Genomic DNA, 17,394 nt, shown 5'->3' with positions numbered 1-17,394 from the left:
CAGTAAAGAGAATAAGAGCAATATGGTCGGTAAACCCTTCTTGGCGTGAGTTAATTCAACTGATGCGACCCACATTCCCGCCGGTACAACAGAGGATAGTCTTCACCTGTTAGAGGACCTCACTAGGAGATTAGTGAATACGACTGATAGGGAAAAAATTTCTACCTTTTTGAGAGAAAAGCCTCTTTTATTCAGTTTAGTATATAGGAAGTATTTGAAAAATTAACTAATAAGGTAACTTGCATTAACAATACTTGCAGACCAGTGCTGATGACCATATTATGGTAGAAAATCCAAATGACCCAATACAAGCAGCTGCGGAAATCAAAGGTGGGTTCAAATTTTCTAAACCATTTATTAAAGTTTCGCAAAGTTTCTAGGATTCTTTTTTTTTTTTTTTAAACTGTATAAATACCTTTGAAATTCATTCAACTGGTATAATACTTTCTAAAATATACGCCAGCTAATTTCTATAGGCTTGTTTCTACTTTACATAAAATTATTATTCGTGATCATAAGAAAACATGTCACTTTATTAGTTTCTAACAGAGAACCTTTTCAGGATAAAATGGCATTGACGTTGAAGCTGGCTATGTTTAAAATCCAAGGAACTCGTTACATTAGAGACCCGTTGCAAAAAAATTAGAAAAATTTACTTTCCAATCTTAGAAGCAGTAAACTTGTTCAAGCTTCCAATGATTTGCCCTCGACAAAGGAATCTTTAGTAATCGCCCTCTATTTAGATAGCTCATTCTCTGGAGACTTCTGAGCGTGTGCAATGTAGTTTTTGGCGTAAATATTCATAATGCTTAACTGACTGGTATATTTTCCAACCTGCGTGGGGCTTATCTTGATAGAAATAAACAGCAGAGCAGTTACTGTTTACAACGAAAATAATTGGACCACAAATCTGTTCGTTGTTCGAAATACCGGAAACTGGAGCGGATAGCTTGATTACTCCGCCATAGGCACAGCGATCCACGTTTAGGTAGTAATGGTGCTTTCCAGGCACTCCTGAAATTCACAAAAATCATTGACAGTTAATTACATTCAATTTGCGTTTCTACATCATGGTTGTCAACTCAAGTTTGAATGTATGCGCCGTAATAGCTGTAGTCACGTTTTTGGTACTCCTCAATGTTCTTATTTTGTCAAATAAAACCGTTTTGGCTTCTTACGGAGGCTCTCTAACAGACAAGGATTTAGGGTCTTCATCTAGTTTTCAACTTCAAGTTCCTCCGTCAAATATGAAAACTAATGGAGACCGAGCATTCTCTTTATGTCCCCCAAGTTTTGGAACTGTCCTCCCAGTTACATTAAACGTTGCTCCAGTGTTACTCATCTCTGAAAACTTATCTTTTGAAACGATATCTTATACCTTAAGTTATTTTAAGCTTTATTATTTTTTTAAAATCATAGTGAAGTGCTATGGAACTTTTGTATAAAGCGTTACATAAATAATTTTATTATTGTTATTATAATTTTCCTACGTTTCCAGGGAATTCACTTTGACATGATTGTGCAAAGCCCCCCCCCTCCCCCTTAGTCGCTAGCATTAGGGTGTCACAGAGGATGAATGATGTAGTAGCTTGTTAAGTGTGTTGCCTTTAATCAATTAAAAATTTTGAAATTAATTAAATTTGACATCACTGGGCTGGTTTCATTGGGTTTACGTTCGACCCGTCTGATTTTTGTCCATATTTCCCATTGCTGCCAAACTTTTGGCTTTCCAGTATTTATTTCTGAGTTTTTCCTCAATTATAAACCATTTTTTTATCAGGTCAATTGAATCCAAGATCAGTTGCAATGGCCACTGCTTTAATTCTTGCACTCCCGAGATTGGAGAAATAATTGTTCCTCCCGGATGCGACATAGTCTTTCTGAATAATTTAGGAGAAGTTTTGTCTAATCGGGCTGACAACAGATACGCTCGCTACACTACTTGCGTGGTCTATTTATTAGATCATGATGATATAGATAATTTCGAAGAGTTGAGAGGACATCCTATGGGGAGACACTTATAAAAGCTCCTCTTGAGAGCACTGAGCAACAGAACAGCTAGCATAAAACCGCACACACAAACGTTGCTTCAGTCGGACAAGTGGCCTTAAGAACGTGTAAGATTGTTGTACTTACTCTTTGAATCCAATTCGGGAATGTCATCCAAATGCGGCTTCATTCTCTCTTTAAGTCTATCCCACGTAAATTCAAGGCCAATTGTTGTGCAACGCTGTAATAAAAAATTCAACGAACGTTTCAACAACATTTCTTTTAGGTCTATGGTAATGCAGATATAGTTGCCTGAATTTGTTTTGTTTTTGCAGAGGAATTTTCCATAATAAAAACTCGGCGAAAAACTATTTGATTTAATGACAAAGCCTGTTTACGAATCTGAAAGACTCATGCTTATTGATTGAGTAAGTGAGTGTATTTGACTGCCTTGTGACTAACTTGATGGATGACGGATGGACATACACTTTCATACGATTGATTTAACCCGTTTGAAATATATATAAGCCACATATATACCTGTGCCGTGTCACGTTCGGGAATAAATGTGAAATTGCATTTGGAATCTCCTAAGGAACCATGCTCGCATATCCAATATCGTAAAGCACTTCCCGGATATAAGAATTGGTACATCCAGAAAGCGGTTAACGCAAGCGCAGTTAAAAGGCCACACACAATCATGCGCCGCACTGTGGAAGGAAAAGAACAAATAAACAAAGTTTAAAAGAATTAGTAAAATAAGACATCCTCGCCTCATTGTTTGACCTGAACGGAGTTTTTAGTCTTCTGGAGTTTTTAGTCTGTTTACTACAAAGTTAACTGGTTAGTCAGTCGGTAAGTCAGTAAGTCAGTTGGTCCGAAAGTCGATCTGGCAGTCTGTCTGCCGATAAGTAAGTCAGTTGTCAGTCAGTTTTCAGTCAGTGAGTCAGTTATTCGATAGTTTGTTCAGTCAGCCAGTTAATCGCATGGGCCAGCTGGCCGCGAAGCAGTCCACAGCCACTTGGTCAGTCAGTCAGTCAATCAAGTTAGTCAGGCATGTGGGACGTCTGTCTCCTGGTTTGTCTGAAAGTTTTTAAAAGGAGTGTGTCACTTAATTTAGGTAAAGAAATTAGCTTTCTTTTCTCATGATATAATGTTATACTGATGCCACTACAATCGGATCGCCGATGCGTTCTGATATAAAGAGGATCGGAACTGAAGTCGTAGACTTGAAGCAGAGACCCTTTAAAAGTCGCCACATATATAAAGTTTCTTGTACTTACTTCGGCTCGCCTTTCTTCTTTCCTTTCGCAGCTTTGCAGCCACTTCCACGTCGAATCGATTATACATGTTTCCTATTTCTGATTTGATTTCTTTATCGCTTACTCCAAGAACCATGCACACAAAACTCTGAACCAAGTTAATGTCATTGAGCTTAGATGCTTCCTTTTCTTCCATTGACATCCCCAATAGAACACTGCCGCCACCCAAGATCACACACGGAGGCAAATGGGACTCTGGGATAGCAGTGCCAGGATGATCTGGGCTCACATTAGTATAAATTCGTTCTCCAGCCCGGACAGATCCCATACACTTTACTTTGATTATTCCAATTACGCAAATAACATCAGTGGGATCTATAACAGAAGAAACACACGAAGAAGGAAGAGAAAAACAAAATAAACAAAAAAAAACGTGATCTAATTTAAAAGGAACTTTTGGACTACAGTGACTTTGCATTTATTGAACATGATTTTAGCCTGACGTTTGGGTAACGCAGGCGAAAGTGGCATTTTTTGGGTGAAATATGCGCACAACGTTTTTGAGAGAACCCAAGCCACGATTAAAGTAACAGTAAAACAAAACAAACCGTTTTGACTCATGGCCGGAGTGGCCTCTAGGTAGGCTGACCGGCTGATGACTCCTGCCATGAAAGCCTGCTTTCCATTTTGGCTGTCTAAAAGCTGTACGCATGCTGTTCCATCGTCACTTTTGAAGAACCCAAGCACATCACCTTCCTCAAATTCTTTGTACAAATTAGGATCCTTCACCTTAAAGTGATATCCAATATCGGCTCTTCCTTCATTTACTGTCAAGTTGTCATATTTTAAACTTCCAATGTAAGCACTTTTCGCTTCCAAGTGTTCAATCACCCGAAGGTTTTGAAAGGAACTAGGAACTAAAGTCAATAACAAAGAGATTTTTTATATGATAGTTTAGGTTGAACTTATGTGCGCGCGTATTAGTTCAAAGGAATCTATAATTTCGACATTTCAGTTTTTCTAGATTTGAGGGTAGTATAATGGTAGAAAACAGTAGAACCTGTATTTGACGAACCTCTATATAACGAAGTCCTCGGCATAACGAACCATACTCTACAGCCACGGCCAAAGTTATAGTGAAATGTATGGGACAAAACCTCGATATAACGAACCTCAAAATAACGAACCTCGATATAACGAAATCCTCGTTATAACGAACACAATCCAGAAGCCCAAACATGTAATATACCCCGATATGGCGAACAAATGTCAACACGTGATAATTTTTGAAAAAGGATTTAAGAAACTAAACTAGTGAGCAGCACTCTGCGGAAAGTAGTTGTAAAACTTCCTTATTCTACGACGCTTTTCGTCGACTTCTTCAGGGAGTTTTACAAGTTAACATGAAACTAAACCGTGGCCCCTTAATTTTTTTCTCACCTTGCTTAAAAATTTTTAAAATTTTTCACAACTTAGCCTGTTTTTGTTCGATTGTAAGTCCAGCCAAGCCTATATTGGTTGTGGCTTATAAATACAGGCGTCTGATTTAATTTTTTTCAAAAACGTTTCTTCATATAGACATTAAAGCACAAATGTTATTTACAGTAGTCGTTCCGATCCCAAAAGGCTAAGTAGCGCAATGTCACACCACAAAGAAAAAAAAAAAGAAAAAGGAACAGATAAAATCAAACTCACCTTTCTTTGGGGTTGAGCCTTCTGAACTGGATTCCACTGAAGATGAATCTGTTAAGTTTAAAGTGATGGGTATAAAGCATCTTTGTTTACTTATTTACTTTTTGCAATTTTTCGTATCACTTTGCTTTCAGTTTTGAATGAAACACGGAGATACACAGTTTGGTGGGTTTAAGAAAGTGAACTAAATATAAAATCAAATGTTAGGCAACTAAACGAGAAAGACCCCCCCCCCCCCCCAGCTTCTGTGAAGGATAAAAGGTATAGAAAGTACAAGTAAAGTTGAATAATGAACGGAAGAATGCATATTCTCCTAATTCTGCGAAACTAGCCATTTTTCCTTGAGATTTAAATTCTTCATCACGCCATGACTTGGTTCTTCTTTCTCACTTTTTTGCTTAAAGAGAGGATGAAAAGAAAGGTCCCAAGTGAATTTTCTGTTCGTGCTTGTGGGATCGACTTAACAAAAAATGTCAACTTACTGTGTGTATTCCACTAACCTTCACTGGATTTCCTCTTCTTAGGTAAGCCAGTTTTAGGTTTACTTCTTAGCAGGAATGGTTTACTATAGAACTCTTGAGTCTCTCCAGACTGTGCGGGCAGCTCCACCAAAAGCTGAAAAACGTTTTTCTTCTTCATGTCTCCTTTTTCCAATTTATACAATGGAGGACTCCAGGGGTTCGGGCCATCGTATTTAGAATCCAGATCAACTGAGAATAATTGCTGTACAAATCATGTAATAAAAGCGTCAATATCATCCACTTCACTGTGTGTAATTGGCTCGTTTGTGTCATAGCAACTATGATGACCCAAAATCTAAGTGACGGATCTATATGTCTGCCCCTGGCCTTAATATCATTTCCAATGATCTGACTCATCGTCAGTAAAGCGGGTCGATAGACTCCGATGAAAACCTTGGTGGTTTCTAGTTTCCTATTGGGTTCTAACTATGTATGTTTTAACAAGTGTCTGGAGATGGGGGAAAATCGGGGACCAGACCAGAGCTTTCAGCACTCGTTCTTAGTGGTAAAGAAGGCTCCAAGGGCGAGAGCGCTACCTGCCGTCTGCTGTCAAAAGCATTCGCCAGAAAATCGGTTCAAACAGAACATTTCACCTTTAAAACCATTCACAGATGGCAAGTGCACGCACAGACTGTACATGCAAACGGTGTTGTTGTTGTTGTTTTTTAATAGAAGTATTACTGGAGAATTACTTGTAAAAACAGTGACCACGGGTTCACTTGTATCCCCATAGCTATCTACAATATCTAGTTGGATCCTTTTGCTTTTGTCGTGATTAATGAACTCCCTGTGTAAGGAGCGAGGAGAATTTCAATTCACTAAGATTTAGTTGAGTTAACTTCCCAATGAACTATGTATAAGTTGATTTGAGAAGAATTTATCTATGTGTGCATAACCTCATCTGAGACACAAGGGAATAATTTGCCACAGCTGCGCACTTAGACGCAATATGAGAATTTTTAACCCTTACTCGCCAGGTGGACCTATGTAAACATAGAAAAGTCCTAAATTTCATTTGTGAAATAATTCTCAGTTACCCACGATCCTTACATATCACAATCATATTTCCATACAGACGCCTCAACAATTCTATGCACTCACAGCGTGCATAGATGAGTGTTTACTGCGTAAGTGTAGCAGTTATTTTGTGATACAAAATGTAAAAGCAACACCAATCATAATAGAAAAAGAGACAAAAGAAACATTTAAAACGAGTTGAATGATGAAATTTAACTTACCCTTGCGCCTTTATGTCCCTCAAACTTAACTGGCAAACTTACTGGTCCATTCCTGTCGTCGCAAAGTTCAGCAGCTTGTTTTTCACGCATTACCCAAACACGTATAGAGGTGATATCGAGGATTTTCACGGGAGACCAAGCCTCCAATTGGATGACACCATCTTCCACGCGCTGTCTTGCTCTTCCTCCTTTTCGTGATTCTATTTTATCAAACACGTCCTTTTTTTCCAGAGTGACGAAGCGAACGTCTGGTTTGTTTTGGAAAACCTCGCTTTCAGTGGAATTGAAAAACTCTGCTACCGTTTCAGCGACTGTGAATGAGAAAACAGTAGTTTTATGTTAGGTAATTTTAGGGCAGTCCTTTAGTGCACATATGCCACGAACTATTGGTAATAACAACATCATTTCATTTTGTGGCTCTGTCAATAGGATCAAGTTATGAATGCTGCGAACATAAATTTCCTTTGTCCCTATTTACCGTGTGTAAATGATACGGTTAAACATAATTTTTTATCTCTGGAATTACCTTTTAGAGCACAACACGGCCTATTTGTGAACATGAGAGCGCACCTATACCCTTCAGAGGTCTTCACTGACTGCACCTGATCCTAAACTGAGTTGAATTGATTCTCACATTTTTCATCATCAGGCCCCGATCACTTGAACAGATGACAGAGGGAAATTTACAATATGCATGTTAGTTTACTGTTATAATTAGTTTCGTTTACTCATACATGTTCAATTCAGTCGTTGAAATATGATCAAGAAATCGCACCAATCAGATGAAATGAACGAAAAAAATTGATATGAGAAGAAAGAGCGCAAATCATCCCTTAAAATGAAATACTAGTCCCACCATATTTTTTAGACGGGCAGTCTGCACAAAAGATTGGTGAAAAACAGGAAAGCACATTTGTTTAAAATATTCTACAGACTAATTCGGATCAATTCATAGGATTTGTTATTCATTCATCTAGATTGCTGAAATGCTCACGGTTTTACACAAATTCGAAAACAGTGAATTGGATATTATGGTTGAGAATGCATCGTTGAATCATTGAACAGGAGAATCTTGTTCAGGAGAAGTTAGGGGTCTGTATTCCTTTTGTAGTTTGCTGAGACAAGAGAATTCGAACCTGAATTTTCAAAAACAAGAGGAATAAAGAATGACAAGCAATCACTTTCGTAATTTTCAAATTTTTTAATCTGTTTCATGTGCAATGTTTTAAAACAACGACTGGTAATAATCAATCAATCCCCCAAATGTACCACACAAAGGCGCGATTCATGCGGAAATCAGTTGTCCACCAATATCCGAGCGTAATTAACTGTCTGCCCTACGATTAGGAAATAAATCTTGTTCTGGCTTTTACACAAAGTGATAAGATTATAATAAGTCCAAAATACATTGAGCAACTAAAACGTGACGTTAACGCAAACATTTAGACTGAATTAGTCGTCTTTCTAAAGGGAGCTGGTACTGAATCATTAATCTTCGTTTCCACAATAAACAAAGATAGGTTCAAGTATAGGCCTCATGCATCATACATTGAACCTGAGTAAGCTGTTGTTTTCAATTCACTGGCAACTTAAAACAAGCGTTAACACACAAAAGTTCTTACTTTGCATTTATTGATATCTGAGTAAGCGAAGATCACGTTTGAGGCGCAAAAGCACCGAACACTTTTTCCCTGAAACGGAAAAAGGTGCGAAAATCGCACCTATTGTTTTGCCTTCAACAGCGAGGTTTATTTGCTTCAATAGACCAAAAAACAAAAACGCGAGCCTGACAATAGTCTAAGAAAACAAAACCAACCCGCCTTTCTACACACTCTCAACATCGATATTTTTTTAATATAACCAGAATTTGTGGCATTGAAGTCGATAGTGAGTTCCTCATTGACAACGCAATAATGTCGGTTGGTATTTTGTTCGCTTTTTCTTTTGGCTTGCTGTATGGAGCCTTCCAAACAAAAGTCCCAACAAAAAAATGTGCCAGAGTGTGCTGCCGGCCAACTACGCAACACCCGTCATTGACCAAGCGAAAATGAAACTCTATAAATTTAAACCGCTAATCGTCATAAACTGCTCACCCCTGACGCTACTTTTTATATTCCTATATATCTCTATATATATCTCATCTTCCATACTGCATCAGCCAATCTGCCGCTCAAGTCCTTTTACCTTGCCTTTCTGTCTGCGTTTGCTGTTTCTGCGCACTTCAAGCGGAAAAAGTGAAATCAGTCAAACGTAAAAAGGTGCGAAAATAACACCTTTTTGTTTTCTTGGCTTGCATACTCTTTTATACTCATCGCGCTAATGGTTGAACATTGACAACGCGAGAAGAAATTTTCAGCAGAATACAATTTAGACTTCTGCGATCAGTCCTTAAGGCCTGCCTGCGTAAACGGGCCTTAAGGAAAACAAATATTGAGCGAACACAGCTTAACTGCGTCCTGTCCTGGCTTATAAGCTCTAGACCGCATTTTCAATCACTCCAAGCTACTCGCGGCCCCTTGCCGTGAAAACATGAACTGAAAACAAACTATTATGTCACAAGCGGCTGAATTCCAATTTATTTTATACTGACGGCTTATCTTGCCTCTGAAGAAGTCAGAGGAAGTTACTTCAAGAGAAAATACATTAACGGTCCGCTCGTTTCAAACACTGTATGACAATCGTTACCCTGGACAATTACTGACTAACCCCCTGTTAGTCTGTTCAAATTTTCCCAAGTAGACTACCGCTGGGGAAAAATGTCATCGCCGACAATTTGCCGAATGAATCCGAATCAAGCAGAGTAAAAGCTCGTGATACTAAATAGAAAAGTCCCTAAGGATGGATAACAAAAGGCCAATTGTATTAAAAAATCTCAATCATAACAATAAGCAAAGTTTGATATGTAAAATTGTCTAGCTTTCATGCGCGGACGGTGGAACGCCACAAGCTACTATTAGGTACTGAGGAAGTATTGTTTTCCAACAGTGTGATCGTATTGGCAAACAATAAGACCACTTACTAAACTGATCGTCGTGTCCACCGGGTAGGAGAGGCTGTGTCAGTTCTTCCAAGTCTTGTCTTGTGTTACCGTCCATGGTTGTCTAAGAGCCTTTTGCCTTTTTTCTTCCTTTTATTCGACAAAAATGAAAAATTTGCACCTCCCCTGTCAACTGTTAATCGACTGCCCTTACCAAACAGGAATCTCAACAACCCGAAAGTCTCAGATGTAGTGACGAACAATGTCTTTGAGCTAAATTCGGGTTTCCCCTTCTGCTCGGAAACGAGGCTTTTAACTTCCTGTTTTGTTGCTTTGGATACGCTGACCTTGATATCATGATAGCCATATGACAAATTGTAACGCTAAACCTGGCTATTCTTAGTCAAGGATTGCCTATTAACTTTCATAGATGCCATTGGAAGACATTTGTGGTAAGCTAGAGCTCATTCTCAGTTAGAAGAGACGGCATATCAAGGTCGAGAACACTTGCTGCGTGACTGAACAATAGCTCATTATATTGCAAGTCACGCGTCAGAAATGTGGAGAAACTGGACTTGGTTCGCATACTCCCGAGGAGGCATGATTTACTTTGTTTGACACTCTCCTTTAAGGAAAATTGCAATTAATTTTTTTCCCTCTTTCTTTCATAGTTCCCAGCTGCCTTCGATTAGGGATATGAACTTAGGCCACAGTCCATTACCACTACGGCAATGGACTCCTACCAGAATCAAATAACTGTGGTGAGGGGTTGACAAATATGGGCCACCAAAATTGATCATTATGGCGTCCAGTGCCAAATTCAAAGATCCTCAGAAGGCGTAAGTCAAGTGAGTAACAACAATTAAATCTTATGTATATTTAGGTTTTTCCTTCTGCCTAGAATCGAGCTCGCGGCATGTCAAGCATCAGGAATGCAAAGAAAATTGATTAGGTTCGAATACTTACGGGAAACCATGATTTCCTTGATATCAGCCTGTTCCAGGCTTTCAGTAAGTAAAACAAAGTGCGATAGTAAACAGCACTTTACTATTAGAGGAGTGAAAAAACGAGACAAGTTTATGGTCGGGTCGTGAAACATCCCTCGATTTACCGCCACTCACTATTGTACCTCGTTCTACGTCGGTAACAGGCTACCTTTATATTACCCTAGATAAAATTGGTGTTGTTTTGTTTGTTTGTCATGCTTCATTGCTGTCTCCGGTTAGGGATAAAGATAAAGCTAGAAGAAAATATAGGGACATTATTAAAAAAGCCAATTAATTGTGGATTAAAACAGTAATTAGGGGCACCAAAATAGATTATTATGCTGCCTTAGCGTCACCTTTAAAGTGTTGCCAAACGCCAAAGATATTTAGAAAATTATGACTAAAAAAAAAGTGACTAAACTGAAAACCTGTATTTCCAAAGTTAAATTTTATTGGTTTACACACTCGAAATTAACGGAATGATCAAGGGATATAGATGAACACAATTATACAACATTCCAGTTTTAACTGAACAAAACTGGCAGGTCGTCTGAAAAAAAAAATAGGGAAGTGGTTGTTGATACGAAGAATGAAATATCCTCACGAGGTGTGATTTTTTTTATCTTTTAAATATCAAAGATATTAAACATATGCTTAGCATATGAGTAAATAAGTGTTGACAAATTTTGCCTACGAAAATTTAAAAGCAGGAAGCATGAATATTCAGGTACCTATACTTATCTACATCTTACATCACAACTTTAATCGAATTACTACCCAATGCCATGGTGATTTGAACTTTGGTTTGGCTTTTATCAACTAGATATACAGCTCAAGACCCCTTCCAAAACGCTTTGACCATTTCATGCTGAAGGGATGTCATTTTGTTGTTTGCGAGGCCTCCAACATAAACTTTGATGAAAAGTAGCAATGCTCACGAAAACCTCAATGGCTAACCGAAGAAAGATGAAAAAAAACCTTCAAGTGAAAATAAGCTCCTGAACAAGAATATTTTTCCATGGAAATTTTCGAATGGCTTGCACAGTAAATAATATATGGAATATAAAGGTCAATCAGATTTAGCTCTAATTCCAAAGGAGAGGTATGTCTCATAAATAGTTTAGTTCTTATCTCCATTTTATAAACGTACCATAAAAAGATTACCACGTAGCGCGTTGAGGTTCCAAAGAGTAATCTAAGCGTTTAAATGTCGTTTTCTAATGTGATAAAAAATTTTATATCTATCTATGGACGATAGAATTTTGGAAAGAAGTCAGTTTCTGGCTACCAAAACACGCAGAACTACAACAAGCCAACCACAACTAACTGCTTGTCTGGTTGTCCCGAATCGAATGGAATTTTAAAATGCAGTCTACGTCTTGATTATTTTCATAGCTACTTATAACCAGCAGAGAGGAAAACAAATGTTCTCTAGAATATCTCTTCTCATTTAGAGGAGTCACGTCACGGTCTGTTAATCTTTTAAAATTTACCCTTAATATTTACAAATTGCACATCTACAAAATCCACATCAACCGTCTCCATCCTCAACTATTTTCGTTCTTCTTTAGTTTCCATGTTCGTTTTGTTCTAGAGACCTTTACATCTGAGCGTCGAAAATCACACGGGATTAATTTGGTTTTGCTTTACTTCGCTGATTGATCTAGAAAACTCGCGGCAACAAATCATCCAATCAGATGCAGAGCTAAAACAAATCCTAACTTGGTCACACGCGTTTTCCCGCGCTTTAAGAAGGTTGCCTGTTGTTGCTTTGAGTCCTATTGGTTGATGATGGTGTTAACCTTCGTTCTGATTGGTAGTTGTGATTACTTTGGTGTTGGATTTTCGAACCTCAATTGAAAACTGCTCTAGTTAACCCGAAATTTATTTTGTGGTTTTGTGAAATTGAAGGTATTTTACTCCTTACACGTTCAAATCATGACCTCAACTTCGTGTCTCTCTTATATTTTAAATTCCTCTGCGGGTATACATTTAAGATAATCTCGCAGATCTTTGTTTTCTACCGACGTATAATTCTTCCAGCCATCGTCAGGCTTATCCTGGTAGTAATAAACAATGGAGCAGTTAAAATTTATGGCAAAAATAATCGGCCCGCAAATCTGTTTGTTGTTAGAAATTCCCTGGACTTGAGCAGACAGCTTGTTCGCTCCACCATAAGCGCATCGATCCCAGTTTAGATAGTAATGGTGCTCACCAGGTACCGCTGAAATCAAATTCATAAATCAAATGAAGTACTTATCATATGAAAAGGTTGAATTAATGGTAAAAGACAATTTGGTATTATAAACAGAGTTGATAATGTAAATTGGCCACCGCAAATGATTTCCAAGGCTAACATTTCGAGTGATGATCTTCCTTCAGAGCGACACGCTCGAAACATCAGCTGTAAACCTTTGCAAGGGCCAATCAATGTTATCAACTCAGTTGATAAAACCAAATTATTTTGTAATATCCCAACAAACCCAGAACCACAGTTTCTTTAGAAACATATTCCTTCTATTCAAAGGCTTGCAACTTTCAGACATCCCCGTAGAAATATTCATTGTTTAAAAAATACCTCCCTCGTCGCCGTGAGCGGTTTGATCCATCACCATTTCCGCATGACATTTTTTTTGTACACAGAAAAAAACAATTCAAGGAATTTAAACTCAGCTAACTTGACTAATACTTACCAAACTGCCTTGGAAAATTCTCTTTCTATCAAATCTGTTCTATTTTCCTTATCCTAAGTTGACTCAAGCCAGGCATTACACGGGTGTTGTTACAGGTGGGCTTACCTGTAGAATTTAGCGGAGGAATACCGTCCAAATGCGGCGACATTTTTTGTTCAAGTCCATCCCAAGTGAATTCAATACCACGGGCATCACAACGCTGCAATTGCAGTTGGATATATTACTTGGAATGTAATCCAGAATTGTTTCAGTTTTGCTTCACCATTTACTGTGATTGGTCTACAGTATTCCTGAAACCACTTTTAACCAATGTCATGCCGATATTTAACCGATTGCGACTGGCTCGATCACGTTTTAATTGACTACTCATACCACTCCAATCTAATTGCGCATTTTACAAAGCGTATCGTGGTTTCCGTGGTATAAAACAACTAGCACGGTGAGCTATCCCGAGCATTTCGTTAGTCCACCGCAGTACCATACCCAGACCTTTTCAGTTCAGAGCATCCACTTTACAGATTACAGAGTTTGTTACAAGGTTCATCTTAGACTGAACGGACCATGAAAAGTTACCTCCATATTTTATTTTTTTGAGCCATTCTGTTTTAATTGAAATAGTAACTTGCATGTAATGTAAATTGGCCACCGTAAAAAAGTTCTAAAGCTGATGTTTAACTTAAGCTTTACGCCACATCGAAGAGTCGAAGGGCTAACTTTCGCTTTAGAAACTTCTTACGCTGGCCACATTATCGACTCAGTTGACAAAACCCCGCAATAATCGACGCAGTACCATACTTTCTTCATAAACTTACCTTCTTTAATCAATACGTAGATCATTTACTTACGTACCTGATGTATTTGGGACGTGGGAATATATCTAAATGAAGCCCTGTGACCTGGAATGGATCCCTGTTTGCATATCCAGTATCGTAATGCACTTCCCGGATACAAGTACTCGTACATAAAAACAGCAACCAAAATGAGCAGAATGACGAAGCCCCACCCCATCACGCACATCACTGAGTACGAGAAATATAAAATCACGCTTAAAAAGCTAGATAGGAAGACGATTCAACAAAATCAGTCGATTAGCCAAAGGATCAACATTAAAAGCAAGCAAGACATTGATCGAGCGATTAATCGATCGATGGTTTAATCAGTTAGTTATGCTTGTATGTGTATGTTTGAAGCCTCAGATGATCACTTCCCCGATGAAGCTTTTCAGGGCCAATACGAACAAATTGAAACATTAATACTAAACTAATAATAAATGTTTAAAAGCCCCTTTTGGTCGGAGGAAAACCAATTGGCTATACATCAAGTGCAGCCAAGGAGTTGAACTTGGGGCAACTGAAAACGAATCTATTGATAAGCAGAGCGAAGGGCTTAAACCCGGGACTACCAGATTACAAGTCCAGCGTCCTAACCACTCGGCCACACTGTTTCATGTAAGGAGGTCTCTACAGAAAAAAAGGAAAATATTACTTACGTCTTCTAGTCTTCTTCCTCTCTCTTCGCAGTCTAATAGCCAAATCCATCTCAAAGTGGTGGTACATGCTTTCTATTTCCGATGCAATTTCTTTATCACACACTCCCAGCACTATGCACACAAAGCACTGAACCAAATGTACATCATCCAGCTTGGAGGCTTTCTTTTCTTCCATTGCCATGCCAAGTAATGTACTTGTTTTGCCGAGGAGCACACTGGGAGGCAGATGGGACTCTGGGATGGCTGTTCCAGGATTGTCCAAGTCCACAGAAGCGTAAATTCGTTCTCCCGCCCGGACAGAACCCACACACTTCACTTTGATGACTCCGATAACGCAAACAACATCAGTGGGATCTAAGAAGGAACATTACCTCCAGTAAATTCCCTACCAATTTTGGCAAGCTAGTCATATACATAGCTAGTTAAAAAAAACTCACAGCTCACAACTATAGCATCCAACGTGATTGCAACCCTGCATAAAAAATTCAGATCGGTTTTAATAAATATGAAATTCTGCTACATGCACTTTTGTTGCCCTTTAAACTTTACTGGATTGTAATGTGGAAATAACAAGATTAGTTAGGAACAAACCGTCTTCACTAATAGAAGGTGTGGCTTCAAGGTACGCTGATCGGCTTACGACGCCCGCCATGACGGCATCTTTTCCATTTTTGTTGTTCAGCAGCTGTATGGATGCTCTCCCATCGTCACCTTTAAAGAAGCCGACCACATCTCCTTCTTCAAAGTCTTCACACAGGTCAGGATCTTTTAGTTTGAAGTGATATCCAATGTCGGCCTTCCTCGCACCTGCATTAGAGACTACAAACGACAGGTGTTCGATGTGCGCACGCTTGGCTTCCAAGTGGTCAATTACTCGTAGATTTTGAAACTCGACCGATCCTCCTGAAGAAGGCAACGGAAAGATGCTCAGATATTAAATATAGCAACATTTTCCAAACAACAATGTCTTGATGGCTCGATGAGCAAGGGAACATTGTGCAATCCAATATCTGCTTGACGCTGATGAGACGGGTTCTGAAGGCCTTAGAGCAATTTCAATGGAATGTCGAAAGTAATGCGGGATTGCTTTGTATTTTCTTCACTTCGCTCTGTGATTGGTACCAAAGACTTGTGCCTCGCTCTCGACCAATCAGACGCAAAACTAAAACCAGTCTTGACTTGGTCGCGTGCTTTTTATCGCGCTTTAGGCAGTTTGGTCGTTCGTACTATGAGTTCGCATTGCCTCTTGAAGGAATTTACTTTTATTCTTCTTGGTAGTTGTGATTTCTTTGGTTTCGGTTTTACGACACTCAACGGAAAATACTTTACTTCGTATCTATTTTCTTTTACGTTCTAATTGAAGCCAGATGAGCACTGCAAACTTTGTAACAGCGTAGTAATGAATCAAAAAATTTCATGGATTGAGGTGCAGGGAGATTTCAACTCTTGAAATAAATGTTTGGCTCAGTGAACTCAATTTACTCAGTTACCATGTTGAGTGCCCTTGAGTTGATAAAAACTTTTATTTTCAATCAGTGTTTTACTGATTGTGCGTTTGCGCGAAGGGAAACCCTGCTTCGTGCCCATAAGCTTCACGTCCGAAGAGACAGGGCGGGGCTGGGGGAGGGGATTATTCACAACAACTTACTTACCTGTCATGCTAACAGAACTGTCTGGACTGAAATGAACAGGTGAGTCTGCAAATTTAAAAATGTAAAAGGGAAACAATTGTAGCTGGTGGATATTATCAAAAAAAATTGGCTGACAATTATAATAACTATGTACAGTGACCTTACACCCTTGTTTTGATGAAAATGACATATCTTGCGCCGCTCCTATTTTAAGCTTAATTGGCGAGACAGTGATGAATAGTAGTTATATGAAGGCATTTAAAATTCTTTCTATCCACCTATCTTCATCACTCATACATAGTTTTCTTCCACTTTTTAATTTGGCGGATCCATCGTAAAAAGTCGCCGGCCCACCGCGCGAGCAGAGAATGATTATTCATTCATGTAAACTTAAGCTTTTATAACTAACTTTCTCTAACTTCTCCGTTAATGAAGAGAGGTTTGACCACTAACCTTCTCCTTCTTCTTCTTCTCCTGTGCTGTCTGTTTAAATAAAGATACCAAAAATAAGTGGAGTGAAGCCTAGGTCATAACGTTTATTAGGTACTGCAAGTAAATTTAATTGGGTGAAAACATAAAACGAAGTATCAAAAGTTATACTTGCTGACGGTGTTCCTTGATTTTATCATGTTTTAGGGAAAACAGATATATTGAGAGAAATAGAACTGTTATTAAAGCTTCCACTTCCTACTTTTACTCAACTGCCTTCCTTGAAATCAAGTTTTGTTCTGCCCTTTTTGATCATACAAGTATACCTTGATCAAACCACTCCCTCTAGAAAAGAATCATTGTAAAACCCTATTTTGCTTAGTGCACAATATTTCTTTTATCCAAAATTGCTTGGAAGCTATTTTACAACTGCTTCAAAAGTTTTGCCGTTTTGAGTATAGCTTCCTTGCTTACGAGGAGCATTTGC

The 17,394-nt window shown here is 38.6% G+C and overlaps 3 protein-coding genes across 7 annotated transcripts in view; 1 reads left to right on the top strand and 2 right to left on the bottom strand.

Annotated features, from left to right (window-relative positions):
• Positions 1-166: 166 nt before the first annotated feature.
• Positions 167-10,184, bottom strand: LOC149046869 (uncharacterized). Of its 4 annotated transcripts, XM_089204706.1 has the most exons (10): positions 9,722-9,968; positions 8,796-8,921; positions 6,703-7,013; positions 5,444-5,666; positions 4,947-4,994; positions 3,860-4,168; positions 3,273-3,626; positions 2,530-2,699; positions 2,137-2,230; positions 167-1,014 (listed from the first exon to the last, which is right to left on the bottom strand). In XM_089204706.1, the coding sequence occupies exons 2-10, from the start codon at positions 8,848-8,850 to the stop codon at positions 749-751; spliced, it is 1,830 nt and encodes a 609-aa protein (XP_089060832.1). In that variant the 5' UTR covers positions 8,851-8,921; positions 9,722-9,968; the 3' UTR covers positions 167-748. The 4 variants fall into 4 exon arrangements, with proteins under 4 accessions (XP_089060832.1, XP_089060831.1, XP_089060833.1 ...); XM_089204705.1 differs by lacking the exon at positions 8,796-8,921 and having other exon boundaries at positions 9,722-10,182; XM_089204707.1 differs by lacking the exons at positions 8,796-8,921; positions 9,722-9,968 and adding an exon at positions 7,229-7,364.
• Positions 10,086-17,394, top strand: part of LOC113666503 (uncharacterized) — a 20,457-nt gene continuing 13,148 nt past the window's right edge. The window contains exons 1-2 of the mRNA XM_089204701.1: positions 10,086-10,131; positions 10,351-10,527. The gene's annotated coding sequence lies outside the window, so the exon portion shown is untranslated. The remainder of the gene's footprint in view (positions 10,132-10,350; positions 10,528-17,394) is intronic.
• Positions 11,099-17,394, bottom strand: part of LOC113666504 (uncharacterized) — a 10,201-nt gene continuing 3,905 nt past the window's right edge. Inside the window, exons 4-10 of one of the 2 annotated variants that reach the window (XM_089204703.1) lie at positions 16,932-16,961; positions 16,500-16,544; positions 15,439-15,750; positions 14,848-15,201; positions 14,208-14,377; positions 13,464-13,557; positions 11,099-12,889 (exon numbers count right to left, since the gene is read on the bottom strand). In XM_089204703.1, coding sequence (XP_089060829.1) covers positions 12,627-12,889; positions 13,464-13,557; positions 14,208-14,377; positions 14,848-15,201; positions 15,439-15,750; positions 16,500-16,544; positions 16,932-16,961 — 1,268 coding nt within the window. In that variant the 3' untranslated portion in view covers positions 11,099-12,626. The remainder of the gene's footprint in view (positions 12,890-13,463; positions 13,558-14,207; positions 14,378-14,847; positions 15,202-15,438; positions 15,751-16,499; positions 16,545-16,931; positions 16,962-17,394) is intronic. The other variant, XM_089204704.1, reaches the window with a different exon arrangement.

This window comes from Pocillopora damicornis, chromosome 4 (assembly GCF_964200805.1).
Source record: "Pocillopora damicornis chromosome 4, jaPocDami1.2, whole genome shotgun sequence".
NCBI lineage: Eukaryota > Metazoa > Cnidaria > Anthozoa > Scleractinia > Pocilloporidae > Pocillopora > Pocillopora damicornis.
This window is presented reverse-complemented; position numbering and strand designations above follow the sequence as displayed.